The 23587-nt window shown below is 42.4% G+C and overlaps 1 protein-coding gene across 3 annotated transcripts in view; it reads right to left on the bottom strand.

Moving 5' to 3' along the window:
• Nucleotides 1-3451: 3451 nt before the first annotated feature.
• LOC132824345 (AP-2 complex subunit alpha-2-like) overlaps nucleotides 3452-23587 on the bottom strand; it is a 96167-nt gene continuing 76031 nt past the window's right edge. For 2 of the 3 annotated variants that reach the window (XM_060838703.1, XM_060838705.1), the window contains 8 exons: nucleotides 19770-19933; nucleotides 17980-18062; nucleotides 16579-16668; nucleotides 13168-13291; nucleotides 12951-13067; nucleotides 11904-11973; nucleotides 10041-10175; nucleotides 3452-5052 (listed from right to left, as the gene is read on the bottom strand). In XM_060838703.1, coding sequence (XP_060694686.1) covers nucleotides 4975-5052; nucleotides 10041-10175; nucleotides 11904-11973; nucleotides 12951-13067; nucleotides 13168-13291; nucleotides 16579-16668; nucleotides 17980-18062; nucleotides 19770-19933 — 861 coding nt within the window. In that variant the 3' untranslated portion in view covers nucleotides 3452-4974. Of the gene's footprint in view, nucleotides 5053-10040; nucleotides 10176-10840; nucleotides 10953-11903; nucleotides 11974-12950; nucleotides 13068-13167; nucleotides 13292-16578; nucleotides 16669-17979; nucleotides 18063-19769; nucleotides 19934-23587 lie in introns of those variants that run through there. The other variant, XM_060838704.1, reaches the window with a different exon arrangement.

Genomic DNA, 23587 nt, shown 5'->3' with positions numbered 1-23587 from the left:
CGTCCCTTTTTAAATTCTTTTTTATTATATACAGTACTATTGAATTTTTTTTCCCCAAATTAGTGAATTCTTATACATCTGTTAATCACTACCAGCAAAATACTTTTGTTTTTTTAAGTAATTTATTTACATGCAAAGCCCATTGAGGGCATGGTTGCCCATCATATTTTCTTTTTTTTTTCTTTATGGCCAGTTTGGCTAGGCCCAGGAGCAGATCCATGAGGAGGTCCACTGACCTCCTGTTTCATTTTTCTTTTCAGTCCCCTGAAGTGAGGACACTCTAAATTGGTTCCCCACTATATTTAGTCAGTCGCTTAATAAATTAACCCCAGTCAGTAGCATCAACGCTTGCTGCACTGACAATGTATTTATATTTGTCAATGTATTTGATTATTCTGCAGTTATCTCATTTCAATTCCACACTTTTTGAATAAGATGCCACATAATCTTTTGAGAAGTTCATTTGTGTGTTCATGTATATAACATTGCATCATAATTCAAAACATCTACAGTCATTATTTTTTACAATACATACAAGTTAATAAGACTTGGGAAAGTAGGCCATGATTCAAAGTGATTTCATTTTTCTTTAGCTTAGTTGGAAAGTCACTGTCCATTTTAATCCAACTTATTTTAGGGAAAGTGGTGACTCAGTGGTATTATTGTTAGATTATTAATCCAGAGACCATGTAATGTTCTGGGGACTGGGGTTCAGCAGGTGGTTTCAATAGCAGATTTCCTTTTCTAAAAAAACATTGGTGAATCAGATAATTTTGTTTTAAATCCTTAAATGAACTGACCGATATGTGACTCCAAACTCACAGCAATGTTGATTGACTCTTAGCTACCAGGGCAATAAAAACTGGTCTAGCCAATGTCACCCATATCCATGAATGAATGAAAAAAAGTGCAGGATTTTCTGTATTTTCTTGTTTATATTTGCTCAGACAATAGATAGAATACGACTTATTTTTTGTTCTATTTGCAACATGCCAATAAGTGACAACACAGAAAACACAAGTTTGTCTTTGAGAATGCTGCTAAAATTGAAATACTTTAGGAGGCATGAATTCTCAAATATTTGCATGACTTGAATGAAAGAATAACCTAACAAATTAAAAGTTTCGCAACTACTAGCATGTACTCTAAGTTTCCTTCCTTTTGCAATGACTAACCCTGGTTTTTACTTTGCAGGTACAATGAACTGGAAAAAATAATTAAATACAAATGTGGCTGCTGTGTGCCAATAAATTATGAGAAAAAGATTATACAGCTGCAATGTAAAAGTGGACCCCCAAAAACCAAGGAATATTTTGTGCTGAAAAAATGTAAATGTGATTATAACACTTGCAGTCATGAAACCAAATACATATCACAAAGCTACATGTAGGAATGGATTTATCAAATGCAAATTAAATGTTGTAGTTGTTGCATTCTTTTAACAGCTTTGTGATGTAAACGTCCCATTAAATAACTCTTATAAAGACAGTTTCAGGAAATGGGAACAGGGAGTCAAAATTAAAACTGATTCAAATGTTCTTGTGACTACATTTGTCTGTTATTGCTCTCTTGTGACATGAAAGTTGATAACAAATTGTGGACAATGAAACCTTGGCCAGGATTTTTAGGCTTCCATTTCTCCTAGAATATAAGCTGTGCTGAATGAAACAGTGGGCTGGGCATACACCTTCCAAACCCATTCTCACTTTGGTGTCCTCTCATTTGCACAGAATGAGGGAATGAGACTCCCCGAGTTTCAGGAGCGAAACTACATCCGGCACTTTCTGGGATATGGGAGTGAGCCCATGCACCATTCACTTGTCTTTAGCAGAGCAGGCATTTTACGTCCCCTGCGGCATCCTATGTAATTTGTTTAATCAGCTTCTGGATGATTCAGTAAATTGGGGAACATTGTGTGTGTAAAGCCCATGACCCTCCCATATAAACCAATGAGCTTGTTAATAACAAAGGCAAATGATGAATTGCTGGAGAGAAAATGCCCATTCAAAACACTGCTTTGAATACAGATCCTGTTCTTATACCAACGTGTCAGTTAGACAGAGCCAGAGTAACAAAATCAGAGCATTTCCCTCACTTCATGCCTTCTTAATGCTATCTAAATAATTAAAGTTAAAAATCACACAACACCAAACAACTGGTTATAATCCATCAGGTTTATTTGGAAGCACTAACTTTTGGAGCACTGCTCCTTCATCAGGTCGCTGTTGAGCAGAATCACAAAACATAGAATTTATAGCAAAAGATTACAGTGTCATGCAATTGAAATGGTATATTGGACAAATTTAGATTGCGGTTAAGTCTTTCATCTTTTAGAATGGGTTGCACGTTTCGGTTCATTAGTATCTAAATCCCAGAACTTCTTTTAAGTCACATTCTCAAGATAACTTAATGTTTTATTTTAAAAAAGTGACATCTCCGCTCAGACAATGCATTAAAGGTGTGAGGTTAGGTCTGTCTGTACCACAATCCTGAGTTAGACTGGTTCGATTTCCAAAGTAGAATTTATAAAATATTACATGGATTGAGTGCCTGCAGATTGTGCACTTTTTGATCAAAACAGAATGTATACTATTCGACTAGACTGGATTCCCTTCAGTATGGAAACAGTCCCTTCGGCCCAACAAGTCCACACTGACCCTCGGAAGAATAACCCATCTAGGTCCATTCCCCTACTCTATATTTACCCCTGACCAATGCACCTAACACTATGGGCAATTTAGCATGGACAATTCACCTGACCTGCACAACTTTTGGATTGTAGAAGGAAACTGGAACATCCGGAGGAAACCCACGGAGACATGGGGAGAATGTGCAAACTCCACACAGTCACCCAAGGTGGGAATCGAGCCCGTTTCCCTGGCACTGTGAGGCAACAGTGCTAACCACTGAGCCACCATGCCACCCTCTATCTGCAAATATAATTCTGCAAATGTGTGGGTGCATGCATGAATGAGACAGTGTGTGAGGTGCGTGTGAAAGTGTGTGTGAGTGTAAACCTTACAGAAGTTTATAAAGTCATGAAGGGCATGGATAGCATGATTAGCCAAGATATTTCTCCAGGGAAACCAAAAATAGAGGGCATAGGTTTAAGGTGAACGGGAAAAAATTTAAAAGAGTCCTGACGGGCAACTTTTTCACGCAGAGGGTGGTGTGTGTACGGAACCAGCTGTCAGATGATGTGGTGAAGGCTGGTATAATTACAACATTAGAAGGCATTTGGATGGGTATATGAATAGAAGAGCTTTTGAGGGATGTGGGCCAAATGCTGGCAAATAGAACCCGATCAGTTTAGGATATCTGTGGAGACAGAGAGATTGAAGTTGGGAAACTATTTCTGCTCAAACCACACAGTCCCTACAATCAGTGATCAAAAGATTTCAGGTGTCAAGAGTTCATGTTTGTTAAAGTTGAGTTTATTTAAAACACAGCATATAAAACAAAACAAGTTCATTTTGCCTTTTCAAAGTAAAACTCTGCAGCTAGTTGCTGCTAGAGTTTTTTCTCCTCAGGTACAGCCTGGACAAGAGGAAAGTGCAGATCCATTTGGAATCAGACACACAATAATTCCGATATGAAGTGTTATTTCTGAAGCCAGTGTAACAACAGTTCAGCGTTTTGCTAACGCACAGTTCCTACACAGTTGTAAATATGCAAACCTGTTCTGTGTTTAACAAAATGTTACTTAGAAAAGATAAATACAGTTCCAATAATGCCTGCACATACTATTTTCTACTAATCTATTGTTTTGGCATTTGTCACTGTAATTGAACAATAGAGTCATTGCAGTTTATAGCAAACAAGATTTGGCATCCTATCATGTTGGTGCTTCACTACTGCACCCTTACTTCAGTGACATTACAAACAAAGTTAGCATTTATTGCCAATGCCAAATCCAAAATTAACCTCTTCCCAACCATCACTATATGTTAGAGCTCTCACCTTCCATTGTTTCGCATATTTATCCATTTTTATCCTAAAAGATATATCTTTTTCTTTACTACTCCACAACAAATAAATTTCACACTTGTCAAAACTCATTTCAGAAAGGATGTTATCCTCACTCCTTCCCTTTGAAATGTTCTTATTATCTCAATCGAGAGAGATCACTGTTCACAGGCACCATCAAAACCTTTTTACCTCAAATTAGTTCTCCTCAGCCTTTTGTGTTCTCGGATCTCAATCCCCTTCCCAAATACAGCTTGTTGTCCCACATCAGTCAGTGGATCCCTCCAGGCTTTAGCACCTATTCTGCAGAGTGCTCCAACTGTTTGGAACAGATTAACTCGGTTATTCCTGTAAAGATTCATTGTGAGTTTGACTGGAATGCTGTACGTTCAGCTCTGCACTCAACTTGCTACTAAATTAATGGGGTAACTGAAGTTGAGTTGATGGGAAACCGAAAGAAATCTGCAACATGAATCAACAAGACCATGAATTACATTTACCATGTACAGGAGTTTGAAGATGGACGAAACATCACTCAGAAATCTCAAAACTACTTGGGCAATCACCTAATTTAACACACTTTATCTCCCCCCACCCCTCCACCTCCAAAAAATCTCTATAATCTGGACTGGACTACACCCCTATAAATAAACAATTTGCTGCATTGGAAACTGGCACCAAAGGCACAGTGGATTGTGAAACAGAATAACTCAATTGCTTTGAACAGAACACAGATTCTGGGAAACAGTCCCGCTTTCCACTTTAACCAATGCAACCTCAGTAACAATGAAGCTCAGGAAAGCTGGAAAAGTAAACATTTATTCAATTCTTTTAAGAAAGTTTTTTTTTCCCCTCAGTGTCTGTCTTAGAAATAAAAGAAGGTACATTAAGAAAAAAAACATAATTAATACTAAAGGAAAATAACTAGTTTCCACATAAAATCTGTTAAGTATTAGCATAACAGACTAAGTCCTGAAGTTGGCCCAATGAGTTGAAGTGGTCAGGTAATTAAAACTGCTCTGATAGTAGTTCACAAAGCCTCTTTGATACAGCTTCTTTACTAGTCCGCACAGTGAGACGATACATCTGAAAAGAAACACAAAGTCAGCTCAAAACTAACCAGCATCAGTTCAACCATCAATGGTCCTAACTTTGGTGGCCATGAAGTGCTTTGAAAGGCTGGTTATGGCAGTAATCAACTCCAGCCTCCCCACTACTCTTGACCCACTCCAATTTGTCTGTTGGACCAACTGATCCACGTCAGATGCCATATTACCTGCCCTTCACTCCTCCCTAGACCATCTTGACACCAAGAACAGCTACTTAAGAATCCTACTCATTGATTACAGTTCAGCCTTCAACACTATTATCCACTTGAGACTGTTCACTAAACTTAGTGATCTCGGACTAAGCCCCACTCTCTGCAACTGGATCCTCAGTTTCCAGACCCACAGGCCACAATCAGTGAAGATTGGGGACGATATTTCATCCTCACTAACACTCACACTGGATCCCCCCACCCAGGGGTGCATACTCAGCCCGCTACTGTATACCCATGACTGCATTGCCAAATACCAGTCTCATGCCATTTACGCTGATGACACCATCATTGTCAATCAAAACTCAGATGGTGATGAAACAGGCTACAGATGGGAGATGGAAGACCTGGAAAAATGGTGCACTGAGAACAATCTAGCTCTCAAAACCAAGGAACTTATTACTGACTTTCGCCAGGATGTTACTCATGCCTCCCTCCACATTAACAGCACAGAAGTGGAACGAGTGAAGAGTGTCAAGCTCCTGACAGTGGTTGTCCACAGAAGCTTTCTTGGACTCTTCATGTGGATGCACTGGTTACAAGGGCCCAATGTCTCTTCTTCCTCAAGCAGCTGAGAAAATTTGGCATGGTGGTGAATACCCTTACCAACTTTTATAGGTGTGTCATCGAGAGCATTCTGTCTGGATGTATCACTACTTGGTATGGCAACTGTACCATTCAAGATTGGAGACAGTTACAGAGAGTGGTGAACTCAGCTCGAACAATCACAAAAGCCAACTTCCAATCGACAGAATCGATCTACCAGGCCTGCTAGCATTCTCAAAGATCCATCCCATCCTGGCAATGTTTTTCCACAACCTCTACCATCGGGGAGAAGGTACAGAAACCTGAACACATGCACCAGCCGGTTTCGAAACAGTTTCTACCCTACTATTGTTAGAATACTGAATGGACTCACAAACTCTTAACATTCATCTGTACCTATGCTTTCGTTTTTGCTTCTGTTTACCTATTATTTACTTATCTATGCTACTTAACTCTGTTATCTGCCTGTATTGCTCGCAAAACAAAGTTTTTCACTGTGCCTCAGTACACGTGACAATAAATTTAATTCTTTGATAATGGATAAGATCAGGTATGATCTTTCACTTCAAACCTATCTCCTTCTCAACCATACTACTCCTGGACATTGTCACTCCTTTATAATTCAAAAATTTGTCCAGTTCAGGCTTGAACATACTCACAGCTGAGCATCCATGACTGTCTGGGGTATACCGTTGCAAAGGTCCACAATTCTTTGGGTGGGAAAAAAAACTGTCATTGCCATCCCCTAGTCATTCCCTTATTGAGAGGAAGTAAGTACTGGTTCAAAGCTCTCCATGGAAGGGAAACACCCTCCCTAGTTTAGTCCATCAGATCCCTGAGGAAGAGAAACATGGGAACACAAAACAGGAGCAGGAGTATGCCATCGATCTCACTCCGCTATACAACATTATTGTGGCTGATTGTCTGTCTCAACACCATACTCTCACTCTCTCCCCAAACCCCATGACATCTTCAATCTCTAGAAAGTCATCTAGTTACTTCTTAAACATATTCAGTGACCTGATTTCTACAGGTTTCTGTGGTAGAGAATTCCACAGCTTCACTCATCTCTAAACAAAGACTCCTCATCTCAGTCAAAAGGGGTCTATCCTATATCGTGAGACCACAACTCTTGTAATGTTATATGTTCAATAAGGTCACCTCTCATTCCTTTAAATGCTAAGTTATATGTGTCCACTCCATTAAACTCTTCTCAGAGGCCAACCGCTCCAGGATGATCAATTCCAGCCTGTTTCAGTGGTCTGCAGCATCACAGATGCCAGTCTTCAGCCAATTTGATTCACTCCACATGATATCAAGAAACAGTTGGAGGCATTGGATATTGCAATGGCTATGGACCCTGACACCATTCCACCATTAGTTCTGAAGGCTTGTGATCCAGAACTTGCTGCTCCCCTAGCCCAGCTGTTGCAACATTGGCATCATTGTATTACGTGGAAAATTGCCCAGGTATGTCCTGTACACAAAAAAAAGGACAAATCCAACCCGGCCAATTACCGCCCTATTAGTCTACTCTCAGTAAGGTGAAGTAAGGTGTTATCAAGCAGCACTTGCTTAGCAACAACCTGCTCAGTGATGCCTCATTTGGGTTTTCACCAGGGCCATTCAGCTCTTGACCTCATTACAGCCTGGATCAGTGCAGCTCCAATAACACTCAAGAAGATCAACATCTTCTAGGACAAAACAGCCACTTGATTAGCCCCACATCAACCAGATGCAATATTCATTCCCTTTCCCACCAGTACACAGTTAAAACTCTGTGCATCATCTATAGGATGCACAACTCATCAAGGGTCTTCCAACAGCAACTCCCAAATCAGAAATATTTACAACTTATAACAAGAGATCCCAAATATCCTAGCAATTCCCAGTGGGCTCAGGTTGATGGAATGACAACTGCCAAACGTGTCAAGCTGACTGTCTGTGTGCAGCAGGATCCTGGGGAGCAGCTGCAAAAGGGAAAAACATTGGGACTGGCTCTCTGGTCACATACTCCATCAAAATGTCGATTTCGCTGCTCCTTGGATGCTGCCTGAACTGCTGTGCTCTTCCAGCACCACTAATCCAGAATCTGGTTTCCAGCATCTGCAGTCATTGTTTTTAACTCCCTGAAGCAGCCAATCTGACACACACCATCCCGATTGACAGGTTCATCAGCCAATCATTACAGCTGTTCTGTATCATCACAATCACAGAGCCATGAGAACCCCCTGAAGCACTGACAATCCTCCTTTCAATCTCATTCACCATGTGGCCCAAACATTCTGTCAGAGGCTATAGGTGTCTGCTATACTCAGTGACCTCAACATGTAAATACAAATACCACCTCTGGTGACCAAGAAAGTGACACACTGTTTTTCTCTCTCAAACAACATCATCAAGCACAGTGTACCAAATATAAATAAAATCTCTGCTCTTCTATTTCTCACACCAAATTTGAAAAATTTACTTTTCCTCATCTTATACTGTAGTTGTTATGTTGCAATTGCTCAGCTAACTGCAGTATCACTTTGCAGTGTCTCTATATCACCCTGACACCCAAATTTGGTGTGGGGTGTCTGGGTGGGGTGCTGTTTGGAGAGTCGGTGTGGACTCGATGGGTCAAATGGCCTGCTTCCACACTGAAGGGATTCTATGATTCTCAGTACAATAAAATTCTTTGATATGAGTAGGAAACATTAATATCTCAAAATGATTCCTTCTAATTTGCAAATCAATTAAACATTTTACAAATAATTGCAGCAGGGTTCTCCTGAACATTGGGAGAAAGTGAGGAGAGATATATCAAGGCTGCCATCCAGTGGAAGAGATTTGCTCTGCTCCAGCTACTTAGTGTGAAAATCCCAGACTTGGGATATTACCAAAAAAAAAGAAAAATTTCATCAAAAGTGTGCGTCTGGCACTGACCAGAAGATACACAAGCTCACAATAAGAAAGTTCAGTTGGTAGCAACAAGGTAATGACCAGAAGCTTCAGATAGCAAACTGGTGTCAATGGTGGAAAGATCAATGGGCCAGGAAGCACCTGAGGAGAGAATCAGACAGAATGGGTCCAACTCAGGTGCTTCTATCAGAATTGGGAAGACAAGGGCAGTAACAATCCCCCACTCCCCAACAATGCTCACTCAACCCTCCCCCTCCTCTCGACAACACCTCACCTCCCCTCCGCTCCCCACCGACAATGCTGACCCTTCATCCTCCTTGACACTGCTCACTCCCCAGTAGCCCTTGTTGCCAATCATGTTCACTCCTCCTCAGGATGTTTTCCCTGTTTTAATTATGCTGATGACAGATTAACTGTGTTCAGAAGAAAACTCACACCAGACCCAAAACATTAACTTTATGTTTCTCTCCAGAGATGCTACCAAACTTGCTGAGTTTCTCCAGCACTTTCTGTTTTTGTTTCAGAATTCCAGCATTGTTTTTTTTCCCATTTTTGTAATGTCTGTCCACAAACCAATTGTCTTCTTTGTACCCCTTATTTTCATTTATTAATTTGTTTTAGAGTTATCATCTTGATTCACTTGTTCATTATGATTAATTAATAAATGAGTTTTCTAATTCTCCCTCACTCCCTCATGTTGTACCCAGCCTAACTACTGAAGCAATAGCAGCTCGGAAACTGCAGGACTCTGAATCCCATTTTCCAGCAGTGGGGCTTCGGATGAAGGTGTGCAGATTGTCACTCCCAATTTTTGTTTGGAAAGATGGGAGCACTGGGATATAGTGTGTGATTGACTGTGCAGTGTGGTATTAACTAGAGAAAGATCAACAGGGAACCAACACTTAAAACATCCAAACTACAACACACCATTCCTCATTCCCATGTTAAAGTGACTACTTGTGGTGAACCTGTAATCAGGAGATGTCTCTAGTTCATGTACAAAGACAGGGATTCAAAGGTGGGGGGGGGGGTGATGTTGAGGGGCTGAAAGGAACAGGGTGTACAAAGAGTACAAAATATTAGAGGCAGCATTGGAAAATGGCAATTGCTGCTCATTGACACAACAAATATTAGGTGCAAATCCTCCTTTCACTTCCCACTTCAAGTAGATACTGAGGGAAACTTACAATTTACTTAACCAACAGCACTATAATTATGTGGGAAGTAAAGGTTACTATGAAGAAAAACTGACACACCGAGACTCGTTCTGAGCTGACAGTGTTACCGTTTCTTCCTGAACACATACCTCAGCCTGAGTGTTGGGCTCCAAGCGAAGTAAACATCCAACCTGGATGTTCCTTGTGTGAATAATTCCAGTGCCCACAAAATTCGCCAAATTGGGATCCACCCCATTCAGAAGTACAACACCAAATCCCAATAGCTGCAGGATGAGAAGTAAAATAGTTTGACATTAGTCGAACATGGGCTCAAATTGAAAGTATCACTAGCCGATCAAATTGAACAACCACATCATCTGAATGTAGACTGCTCTTCCACAACACTAGATGCTCCCAGGAGTATTTTTAATATGTACATTCAGGTGCTTTAAAGAAAACAATGAATAAAAACACATAACTCAAGGCCCAGATGAACCAGACAAGTGATCTCTGGGCTGCTGTCATGGACATTTCTTAAGAATGAGGAAATTATCCCTGCACTAAGTATTCTGGTCTATTCAATTCTAGACATCTAAAATGTTAATCTAGGATCTTCCCTCTCAAAATTAATGAGTAGACTATAGCCCATGAAAATACAATGACTGAGAGGTTACTCTGTTCGAGTTTCTGATGGTAGACCATACATATGGATTCGACACAACCAGAAGGCAGTGAAGTATTTTTGCAGTTCCTCGGAAAGAGAATAGTGGAAAAGGGTCAATCAATTTGCAAGTTCCCAAACACAGCAATGTAATAATGAGCTCATCTGTTTTTCTGACGTTGACTGAAAGATGAATGTAGGTCAGTATGCTAGAAGGAAATCCCTTGTTCTTTGAAAGTGTTGCAGGATCCATTGTGTTTGTCTGAGGGAGGAGATGGGACCTTGTACCTTGGACAATGCAATGCTGGAGTCTCAGCCTAGACTTCTATCTTCAAGTCTCTGAAGTGGGACTTGAACCCACAACCTTCTGACTCAGTAGTAACCATGCACTCACTGACAGCTGTGAAGAGAGATCAGTGTGTAGTATAAATGAAGGAAATCAAGTCGTTGAATACCAGTTATGATGGCGAAGCATGCACAAGATCTGCGAAAGATGATTATATATTTACTAGAGATTACAGCAACATTTTGCAGTGTTATCTTAACTGGCTCTCAAAATTTACATGTATTTCCATGTTAGTTTTAAATGTCATAATAGAATTAACAGATGAATAAAGATCAGAAACAATAAACATTAACACTATTGAACTACAACAACAAAAAGGTTCACAGTTTGTTAACATAGAAGTCAAATGCAAACACACGCATACATTGGCAGCACCACTGCAAGTTATTTTTATTCATTCAAGGGACGTGGGTGTCACTGTTTCCCGTTCCTAGTTGCCCTTGAGAAGGCGATGGTGAGCTGCCTTCTTGAACTGCTGCAGTCCCCGTGCTGTAGGTAGATCCATAATACTGTAAAAGGAAGGAATTCCAGGATTTTGACCCATCAACAGGGAAGGTATTATTCCAAATCGGGATGGTGAGTAGTTCAAGGGGAATTTGCAGGTAGTGATGTTCCCATGCCAAAGTACTGATTTTCTGATGGTGCAGCACTCCCTCAACATTGTCCTTCTGACAGTGTGTCACTCCCTCAGTACTGACCCTCCAACAGTGAAGCACTCCCTCAGTATTGACCCTCTGACAGTGTAGTGCTCCCTCAGTACTGACCCTCCGACAGTGTAGAGCTCCCTTAGTACTGACTGTCCGATATTGAGCACTCCCTCAGTGCTGACTCTCAGATAGTGCTACCTCTCTCAGTACTGACTCTTAGAAGTCCAAGCCTACACTGTCTGCTGTGGTTTAGGGCTTGAACCCACAGTATTTGATTCAGATATTGTTGTGCAGAGGCCAATGTTCCAACCTGGAGACAAGGTTCAGTGTTTTTAAATTTGTACAATTTGATTTTTACCTTTGCTTTAGTCATGTCTGGATCCATTAGATACTTTGCTTTAAATATCTGCTGAACTTCCTGCTGTGAACTAGAGGATCAGAGAGAAAATACTTTGTGAATAAAACTGCAGGAGAATGAGAACTCTGAGAATCTACACAATGTTTACATTGTAATTCTTCCTGCTCAGAGAATAGTGAAGAAACAGTGTTCAACAGTGAAACATAAACCCAACTATCTATGTTGGGAGGCTTCTGAAAATGTGATAGACTGTCAGCTTGCTGGTCAAGTATTGACAAAACGCAAGAGAAATATCTCAAGGTTCACCTAGCATTAGGAGATGAAATGAGGGGTTTGGAGTGCAGTGGAGGGTACAGTGCCATGAGGAGGGGGCTCAGGGTGAATCTGCTGAAGTAAAGATGAGGGAACCTGGGCTGAAATTCCCAACTGCTTGGGAATTTCAAACCTGGAGAATGATGAGCTTTCCATAGATGTGCTGTAGTCCTGGGCAATTGTAGTCTTGGGCAATCCCCAGACAGAGATGCCAGATAGACTCTCAGGACAGGATGGAGAATTGGTACTGACCTTCCTCCAGTGGGGCATTCCGTCAGTACTGACCCTCTAACAGTCAGTGCTGCAGCATCTCCATCACCCATCACTCCACTCACTCCTGGCAAAAGTAGCGTTAATGCAGCACTGATCATTCTTCAACTGGGAGTTGAGACAGTTTGGCATTCTTCTTATGCCATGGAGGAATTTTTGTTTTAATTTCTGGGATGTGGAACATGTTGGCCCATTTATTTCCCATCCCTATTACCCTGTAAAAAATGGTGAGCTGCCTTCTTGAATCACTGCTTTAGGTACACCCACAATGCTGTTAGGAATACGTCAACCCCTTCCTCCCTGGAATGAGTCTAATACATCTCTTTTGAACTGCACCCAATGCAAATATATGCTTCCTTAAATACTGTGGACTGTTCTCCAGGACTGTGATGGATTTTTACCTTTTTGATCAGATATCTGCCTGGGTACTAGGCTGAATATAGTAGGTTGCTATGTCGCTTTCACCTGTTTAGTTGCTTCCATCGTTGAAAGAAGTCCTCAGACGACATTTCTGTGGGCTGGAGAAACTTGTTCACTGTGATAGGCAAATTAACAGAGATGTTCTGCAGCACACCATCATGTCTGTATGAAAGAAAACCACAAGAGGAGGACAAGAGGATAAGCAGGGCAAGCCTTTCCCCACTCTAATGTCTGCATAGTTGCTTTGACCAAAGGTTTCTACCTGAACTGGATCTTAAGGATTGGCACCTCGACAAAGTCAGAGATACACTCAATGTTTAACATCTGCTGAATCTGGGCACCTCCTTCAAGTGTGGAGTTGAGAGGCTTGAGTTGAATATTCAGTTGTAGAAGATAGTTAAAGAAATGGTTATACACAAAGGGACTCATGTATGAAAAATATAGAGAGCCATTACATAAAGACATATACAGTCATTCAGCCATGGGACAGGTTAAAACAAACTTCAGTGAACTATTGGGATACAGTGAGAACAAAGTGACCATTCAACATTGTTGCTTCACCCCTCAGCCCAGCACGTCCCTTCCCACAGCCTCAAAATAATTGCCTCAAAAAGAACAGGCTGCATTCAGCACTCAGTCTCAAGGCCTGTTTCACTTTCAAGGACATGTACAGTACTTGATTTTGACTTTAGTGGGGCCTTAAAGATTGACTTGCTTTGGACTTTAGCTTGTCCAGTCTATCGTCATTTTCACCCATTTTAGAAGCCACAATTTGTCCAATTGATTTGTGGATTTGGTTTATCAAGCAGCACCAGGATCTGGTCACACTGAAATGTCACCGACATTTAAACTAAAAGGTAAATCAATTCACTTTGAAACAAATCTTAGGACTAGCACAGAACATTTGATATTATAAAACCTGTAAACATCAGAAGTGCAGCTCAGATCCAACCAAGAGCAAGTTCTAAGAGGACTGGTAGTTTTTCTGGATGTTGATCTTAGCTCAAGAACTCAGTGCATTCGAAGCACAATTCAGTCTCATTAAACTGGAACTGAAAGTTGACTAAAAGTCACCATTAACTCTCTTCTTCTTGACGAGAACACGAGCATCGATCTGTGCCCTGTCAGTCCCAGAGAGTGATGGATTCTGAAGATTTTCCTCTGCAGAGGTGACTGGAGTTTACAATGATGTTGTCAACTTCCCAGTGTGAGGAGATGTAAAAATCAGCTTTACCACAGAGGTTAATAACAATGACCAAAGTAATGCTTAGGCGGTAATCTGGCAGCAGGTACCCGAGTCTGATAGAAGGCTGTAAGCCTGAGACCAGGGCTATGTTAAATACACAGCTCAAGGCGGTACTTAAGGCGGCCAGCAATGTCGGAGCTCTCTCTGATCATACAATGGCAAATTGGAGTTTAAAAATTCCACATCATTCCCTGAATAAGGGATTCCCAACTAAGATACCTCCCACAAACAAATCCAGTCAGAGATAAAAATAACAGGTCCTGAATCTGACTCATCGCGGGTGCACTATACGAATACAAATGAAAAATCAAACGTGCTATTTATAAAAATGTATCCACTTTCCAGTGTTTAAAAGGTGGACTTCTGTAACAAATCACTGGTGTGCACAAAATACTTTCATCAGATTCATACATCATAATTATTTCTTCAGATTGCATCAGTGTTGAGACCTTGATTATTTTTATGGTTCTCATATTTGGTTAGGAGGATTGAAGTTGAATGTCGACATTGGAGTAGCATATTGTTTTGGTAAGGAAAACAAAGCAAATTAAATGATGTTTGGTTATAGAATTGGCCTGGAGAGATAAAGGCAGGTTAATTGCTGTTCCCAGAACACTACAGGCATTTTGGCTTCGAGAAGTTATGTTCAAGGATTATACACTGGTTGGATGTTGAATGGAATAGTGTGAGGCAGCCAATCACAAAGAATGTTGAAATAGAAAGTGGGTGTCTGCGTGAGGGATGTTTCCATCTGTGTATGTGAGGGGTATTTCTGTGTATGCATGAGGTTGTCTGTGTGTGTGTGAGGGGTGTTTTCATGTGTGTGAAGGGAGGCCGTGCGCGTATGTGTTTGTGAAGGGAGTCTCTATGGATGTCAGGAGTGGCTGTGTGTATGCGAAGGGTGTGTGTGAGGGGTGTTGCCATGTGTGCTCGTGATGAGTCTTTATGTGTTCAAGTGAGGGGTGTCTCCGTCCTGTGTATGAGAGTGAGGGGTGCCTCTGTATGCCAGAATGAGAGATGTCTCTGTGTATGTGTGTGAGGCGTGTCTATGTGTGTGCTTGTGAGGGGTGTCTCTGTGCATGTGTGTGAGAGAAGGGGAGTCTCCATGTGTGAGTGAGGGATGTCTCTTTCCTGTGTATGAGAGTGAGGGGTGCCTCTGTATGTGTGTGTGCGGCGTGTATATATATATAGTGTGTGTGTGTGTGTGTGTGTGTGTGTGTGTGTGTGTGTGTGTGAGGGGTGTCTCTGCGTATTTGAGGGATGTCTCTTTACTTGTGAGGGGTGATTCTTTGTGTGCGAGGTGAGTCTCTGTGTGTGTAAGGGGTCTCTATATGTATGTGTGAGGGGTGTCTCTGTGTGAGGGGTACCTATGCATGTGTAAGCGGTGTCTCTACGTGTGTGAGGGGTGCCTCTGTGTATTAGAGGTGTGTGTGTATGAGAGGGGTGTCTCTACGCGCGTGAAGGGTGCCTCTGCGCGTGTGAGGGGTGTCTCCGTATGCGTGAGGGATGTCCCTGTGTATCAGAGGGGTGTGTGTGAGGGGTGTCTCCGTGTATTAGAGGTGTGTGTGAGGGTTGTCTCTCCGTGTGTGTGTGTGTGTGTGTGTGTGTGTGTGTGTGTGTGTGTGTGTGTGTGTGTGTGTGTGAGAGAGAGAGAGAGAGAGAGAGAGAGAGATGTCTCTACGTGTGTGAGGGGTGTCTCTGTGTGCGTGAGGAATATCTCTGTGTATCAGAGGTGTGTGTGTGTATGTCTGTGCATGTGTGAGGGGTGTCTCCGTGTGTGAGGGATGTCTCTTTGTGCATCTATCTGGGTCTTGGTCTTCACTTTACTTCCTGTCCATTTGGCTCTCTTGGCCAGCTCCCACATCTTTATCATGTCCCCTCCTCCATGGCCATTCTGTCCTCAATGACCTCCCTCCAGGAAATTGGTGTCTCTGTCATACCGATATGCCTGGGGTGGTGCCTGCTGAGTCTCACTGACACATAGAGACTGTTCAGTGAAACAGTCTGTCCTTCAGATCAGAAAGTGAAATGTAGAAACACTTCAGCAGGTTCGAAAGTCAGACACAAGAATCCACCAGGCAGTTGCCTCAAGTCAGGAAGGGACAAATGTATACACAGCTCTTCTTGTTTGACTGTTGGTTGTGTAAGTGGGGGATTGGTAAAAAATTGCGAGCACACATTTTGTGCAGAGAAAGAAGAAAAGCCATAATGATTCAAATTTCCCAACAGCATCCCGGCTATCATTCACCTTCATTCACTTCCATTCACCAGGAATCTGGGCAAAAACCAGCAATCACAGCAACTTCAGGTAACCGACAGCCAACAAGTGGAAAAGCTGCTGTCTAATTACCGAATTGGAGAGGACTGTATCGGCTGGCTCACAAGTCAATGTTCGCTTTTAAACAAATCTTTTCACATTAAGGATATTGGCTGAAAGATTTCCCGGGTAGATAATCACTGAGGTAAAAGCGACAAATTTGACCAAAGTCTTGTTACCATAAAAGATATACATCCGACCTGCAGGTAGAGAGAGAACCTGGGTTAGCAGATACACACCACTCAACCATCTCCATTCAACAACTTATTACGGGATTGCCATATTCCTCATCCTGTGTCCCTAGGTTCAACCCCATTCTCAAAATGTTCATTCCCATAATCATAAATAATTCCAGATCGCTCCACAAAAGCTATGATGAAGGAGATCAGAATTCCAGAAAGTGCTTCATTTGTGAAAACGGACTCTAATTTAATATCTGCTCATGTTCATTAACTGCAAAGCAGAACACAGTATAGGGGACACATTCATAAGGCAATAAAATGTCTTCTACCTGAATAAGCAGAACTTCTTAACTTTTTTCTACTGCTGACTGTGTCCTCTCTGGTCTGAAAGGTGCTGGGGTGGCAGGGAGAGTTCTATGAACACAAATGCACTCCAATCTCAGACAGTGACAGCCGGCAAGCTGCTGAATGGTTCGGGCATTACAGGCAGACCTGAGCTGGCTATGTCTCTCTCTTAATATACTCCCAGCAGCGGGGAAGCAAACTCGATGGATTGGTAATGGGAAGCCCACTCACAACATAGCCAGACTGAATCCTGTGCAGCTACCCACTGCCTGAACATGAAAGAGAATCTCAAATTAAATATTCTATCCCTAACATTAGAAAGTCAGGTAGACAGCAAGCAAGACGGAGAGAGTGTGACCATGTGTTCAAAAGGGAACAGAACAGCCCTCAGAGTAGGAATGGTGTCAGAAAAATGCCTTGAATGTGGTGAACTCTGGACAATTCGTGATGGGGAACAGCCAGCATCGCGTACATCCCCAAAAAAATACCCAAGTCACTCTGAGATGAGCTATCAATGTTGCAATGAGTAAGAGTGACATACGTGTCTCTGAGACCTGCTCTCACTGCTTCAGAAGGCCATCAACCAGAAGGTGCAAACAGCAGTGAACTGGGATCACCATTGGCTCATTCATGTTCCCTACTTAGATCTATCAACAATGGCATTGTTGCAATGTCAAATACTTTTGGGAACTACTGGCGATGCATGGCAGGCTTATCAAGCTGACAAGCAGCATTCTGGCAGCTCCTCAGCTTCTAATCTGAGGGCCACAAAACACTTCACCAAATCTCTTTTCTTCAAATCTTGATGCAATTGCTCTGTCATTCCACTCTATCTCTAGTCAATGCTTCAATCATATTCAAATCCAACAGGAAAACTGGACAAAGCAGGGAAGTTGCGTACCAGACCCAAGCGTCAATGAGAAGGTGGGGCAGTAAGGGGTAAGGGAGGGGGAGAGAGATACAGACAAAATAACAAAAATTTACCCAAATTCTGTCTAAATTCAGATTTCACGCCAATCTGCAAAAGCTGGTTCTCAAATAAGATGCCATTATTTTTGCAAATGAACCTGGAAGAGAAAAACAAAAGAGATATGAGTGAGAAACAGTCTGCAAAGAAAAGAGTCTAAATTAGAGTGGTGCTGGAAAAACACAGCAGGTCAGGCAGTATCCGAGGAGCAGGAATATCGACGTTTCGGGCAAAATCCTTTCATCAGGAATGAAAGGCTTTTCCCCAACACGTCAATTTTCCTGCTCCTCGGATGTTGCCTGACCCGCTGTGCTTTTCCGGCTCCACTCTAATCTAGACTCTGATTTCCAGCATCTGCAGTCCTCACTTTTGCCTTGCAAACAAAAGAGAATGAGCAAGTGAAAGTGTGAGTGAGACAGCAAGCAAAGGGCAGTGAAAAAGAGAGAATAAAGTGAAAGAAGTTGAGCAAGTCAGAGAATAGAGGTGAAGGTGAACAAGAGAGAATAAGATAAAGTGAGAGGGAAAGAACAAGTGAAGAGTAAAATTTGATTGGATTTATTGTAGTCAAGTGTATCTAAGTACAGTGAAAAACTTTTTTATGATCAGTACAGGCAGATTATAGTAAGCGAGGACATTCAGATCATAGGGTGCTTAGAGCACGGCATACTGGTGACACTGCACAGGAGGCGCACACACCAAGATCAACATTAACAAGATCAAGATTATTTGAAGTTAAAGAGTCCCATTCATCAGTCTAATAACAGCACAGAAGAAGATATTCTTGATTCTGTTGTTGCTTGTGTTCAAAGCTTCTGTATCTTCTGCCTGATGGAAGAGGTTGTAGGAGAGCATTACCAGAATGGGGTGGGTCTTTGATGATGTTGGTAGTCTTTCTGCGGCAACGTGAAGTGTAAATGGAGTCCAAAGATGGCAGGTTGGCTTCTATGATGGTCTGGGCTATGCACACAACCTTCTGTAATTTCTTATGGTATCAACCATGCCGGTATGCACCCAGATAGCATGCTTTCTAAGTGGAAGAGTTGGAACAAAGGAGAATAAGTGAAGGGGGCGAGCGAGAGAACTGAGTGAGCACAAGAGATAGCAAATAAGAGAGAGAGGAGAGAGAATACATGAGAAAACGTGAGCAAGACAATAAGATAGAGAGCGTGAGTCAGAAGGAAAAAATGGAAGAGTCAGAGTGAGCGATAATAAGTGAAAGAGAGTGAGTGATGGAGAATTAGTGAAAAAGGGTGAGCAAGGGAGAATTAGTGAAAAAGGGTGAGCGAGGGAGAATAAGTGGAAGAGGGTGAGCGAGGGAGAATAAGTGGAAGAGGGTGAGCGAGGGAGAATAAGTGGAACAGGGTGAGCGAGAGAACTGATCTGGGAGAAGAAAGAGAATTTTCTAGGGTGTGGGGTTATGTAAACTACTTGGGGCCTGAGTGTGAGAATAAATGATAATGCCTGATTAAGTCATGCTCCTGTCTCTGCCTCTTTCCAATGTCTGTAGCATCAGGAACCTCAATACACAGGAAAAATGACTCAAATGTGCATTTGTCATAGAATCATAGAATTTTACAATACAGAAAGAAGCCATTCAACCCTACTGTCTGTACTGACTCCCAGAAAAGCTACCCAGCTAGTCCAGTTCTCTGGCCCTATCTCTGCAGCCCTCTAACTTCTTCACTTCAAATATATATCCAGCTCTTTTTTTGAAACCTCCTATGGAATCCACCACCTGTCAGTCAAAATATCAGCAAATTTTCCAATCCAGCTTCGCAGTAGGTCATTCGATTATCGTGTACAGTACCTTCCAAAACTGTCCTTGGCACTGGCAACCTGCGAGATCACCCCAGGGCTCACATTTGAGAACACATCCAACAATAAACTGCCTCGAGATGGATGTGTGGGGTCTGGGTTCTCCAAATGGACTGATCCAAGGCCCAGAAGATCAGTTGATGGATATGTGGTTGGCTGTAAAAGAAACAAGTATCACAACGCAGTCTTACTAAAATTCCTTCTGTATGAGCGTGAGAGACTACACAGTGTTTTAAGAATTACAAAACAGCTCAATATATGGCTCAAGTGAATTCATCAGCTTCAAAGCTCACACGTGTTGTCAAATAGTGTCATGTTTCCTCAAACATCCATCTTGTCCCTATCAACAGCAAATGGAGCTCAATGTTCACTTCTCAACTTCTTAACTTCTTCAATACTGTTCAAGATGTCAACTCAAGGCCAGGTTTGGGATTCAGCACTCAAGAGACGGGAGTGTTTCCAATTGAAAGCCAGCAGCTCATTTTACCTTTCAAACACAGCTAGTGCAAAACAAACATCACAGGTCTGAACAACACTACTACACCTTGAAAATAGCCTCAAATAGGTATTGCAGCGGGAGAAACTTGTGTCCAAATAGGATCACAAATCGGCAGCAGAACCATAATGGAAGAGTGCACTGCTGTTAAAAGGCAACTGGTTTGGGACAATTGAGGTCCTTCCCAATGACAGGCAAAGGTAGGGCAAACAAATCCAACGTTCACTGGATGACAAAGGTGAAAGAAGTAAATATGAAAGAAGAATGACAGGCATTAGGTAGAAAATACAACTGAAAACCAAGGTGAATGTAGAATGTTCAGAGAGGAGGTGAGAAAGCAAGTAAGAGAAGCAAAGAGGGAGCATCAAAAGAAACTGGCAGCTAAACATAAATGGGAGCCCCAAAATCTATGTACAAATATGTACATAAATATTACATAAGTTGTAAAAGTAGGTGTGGGGCTGAATCAAGAAAATTAGACATAGAAGCACAGGTAGAGTATTGAGTGAATATTTTTCATCTGTCTTTTCCAAGGAAGACGATGCTGCCAAAATTCTAGTGAAAGAGGAAGTAACTGAGACACTGGAAAGAGTAAAAATTAATAAAGACAGCTGTTAGAAAGGTTGGCTAAAATAGAGTTGATTAGTTACTAGGACAGGATCAAAATTACTAGCATCGAGAATACTGAAGGGAGTAAGAGTGAAAATTGCAGAGAAGCTGAATGAATAAATTCGCCTTATTGTCACGTATACTCAATGAAAACAGTGAAGAATTTATATGTCCCCACTTACAGTGCCACCTTAGGTACAAAGGTACCTAGGTACAGCTTCTTTAGTTACAAGAGCTCAAAAAATAGAAAAACAAAATGTCCAGCATTGCAGAAATCAAAGTCTAGAACAGTAATCTTCCAACCCGGGCAAAAGTGAGGACTGCGGATGCTAGAGATTAGAGTCGAAAGTGTGATGCTGGAAAAGCACAGCAGGTCAGACAGCATCCGAGAAGCAGGAGAATCAATGTTTTGGGTAAAAGCCCTTCATCAGGAATGAGGCTGGGAGCCTAGGGGATTGAGGGATAAATGGTAGGGAGGTGAGGCTGGGGGGGAAGGTAGCTGCGAGTGTGATAAATGGATGAAGATGGGGGTAATGGTGATAAGTCACAGGGAGGGTGGAGTGGATAGGTGGGAAGGAAGATGGGCCGGTAGGACAGTGCCAAATTCAAAGGGTGGATCTGGGATACGGTGGGAGGAGGGAAAATGAGGGGAAGTTTATTCAATTCTACCTCATTACCCAGTACCAGATTCAAAATAGCTTGTTCCCTGGTTGGCTCCATTTCATATTGCTCTTGGAAACTACCCTAACGGACTCTATGAATTTGTTGCTGTCCACATTGTTTCCAATTTCTTAACCTAATCAACATGAAATTAAAGTCACACATAATTATTGCTCTGCTCTTTTTACAAGCTCCCGCTATTTGTTGATTTAGAATCTCTCCTACAGACTGGCTACTGTTTGGGGGTCTGTACATTACTCCTATTAATATCATCTTTCTCTTGTTTTTTTTTATCTCCACCCAATTAATTCTACATCATCTGAGCTTAGATAATCTCTCACAACTGTCTTCATTTCATCTCTTATTAACAGTACTTCCCCACAACCTTTGCCATCCTGCATGTTTCTCTGAAAGGTCAAACGTTCCTGTGTGTTAAGTTCCCAGTTTTAGTCTCCTTGTAATCAGGTTTCTAGAATGGCTCTGACATTGTTTGTACTATCAGCTTGTCTACCTCAATCTGAATGTTTCATGCACTAAGATACAAAGTCTTTAAGTTTGTTCTATTGTCAAATTTCCTTAAACTGGTGTGACTCTTTAGTGCAATATGACATTTGTGCATTCAATGCCTTCCTTTTATACTCTGGTAGCAATCAGTCCCATCACAAATCTGAAATCCTACTTTGTCCTTCACTTTTGATTTATTAATTTTCTTGGCAACCAAGCCCACTCCCCACTATTAAAGTTTAAGGTCTATCCACAGCCCTAGTTGTGCCATTTGCCAGGTCTCTGCATGATTCAGGTTGAAAATGTGTTGCTGGTCAAAGCACAGCAGGCCAGGCAGCATCTCAGGAATAGAGAATTCGACGTTTCGAGCATAAGCCCTTCATCAGGAATAAGAGAGAGAGCCAAGCAGGCTAAGATAAAAGGGAGGAGGGACTAGTGGGAGGGGCGATGGAGGTGGGATAGGTGGAAGGAGGTCAAGGTGAGGGTGATAGGCCGGAGTGGGGTGGGGGCGGAGAGGTCAGGAAGAGGATTGCAGGTTAGGAGGGCGGTGCTGAGTTGAGGGAACCGACTGAGACAAGGTGGGGGGAGGGGAAATGAGGAAACTGGAGAAATCTGAATTCATACCTTGTGGTTGGAGGGTTCCCAGGCGGAAGATGAGGCGCTCCTCCTCCAGCCGTCGTGTTGTTGTGTTCTGCCGGTGGAGGAGTCCAAGGACCTGCATGTCCTCGGTGGAGTGGGAGGGAGTTTAAAGTGTTGAGCCACGGGGTGATTGGGTTGGTTGGTTCGGGCGGCCCGGAGGTGTTCTCTGAAGCGTTCCGCAAGTAAGCGGCCTGTCTCACCAATATAGAGGAGGTCACATCGGGTGCAGCGGATGCAATAGATGATATGTGTGGAGGTACAGGTGAACTCTCCCTCCCACTCCACCGAGGACATGCAGGTCCTTGGACCCCTCCACCGGCAGAACACAACAACACGATGGCTGGAGGAGGAGCGCCTCATCTTCCGCCTGGGAACCCTCCAACCACAAGGTATGAATTCAGATTTCTCCAGTTTCCTCATTTCCCCTCCCCCCACCTTGTCTCAGTCGGTTCCCTCAACTCAGCACCGCCCTCCTAACCTGCAATCCTCTTCCTGACCTCTCCGCTCCCACCCCACTCCGGCCTATCACCCTCACCTTGACCTCCTTCCACCTATCCCACCTCCATCGCCCCTCCCCCTAGTCCCTCCTCCCTACCTTTTATCTTAGCCTGCTTGGCTCTCTCTCTTATTCCTGATGAAGGGCTTATGCTCGAAACATTGAATTCTCTATTCCTGAGATGCTGCCTGGCCTGCTGTGCTTTGACCAGCAACACATTTGCAGCTGTGATCTCCAGCATCTGCAGACCTCATTTTTTACTCGATGATTCAGGTTGAGCCTATCTGATCAGAACAGCTCCCTTCTTCCCCAGTACTGATGCCTAAGTAGCATGAATTCTAACCTGTTTCTCCCACACTTACCTCTGAGCCATGTGTTTAATCTTGTTGACCCTGTACCAGTTTAC

Source organism: Hemiscyllium ocellatum, chromosome 18, assembly GCF_020745735.1.
Source record: "Hemiscyllium ocellatum isolate sHemOce1 chromosome 18, sHemOce1.pat.X.cur, whole genome shotgun sequence".
Lineage (NCBI taxonomy): Eukaryota > Metazoa > Chordata > Chondrichthyes > Orectolobiformes > Hemiscylliidae > Hemiscyllium > Hemiscyllium ocellatum.
This window is presented reverse-complemented; position numbering and strand designations above follow the sequence as displayed.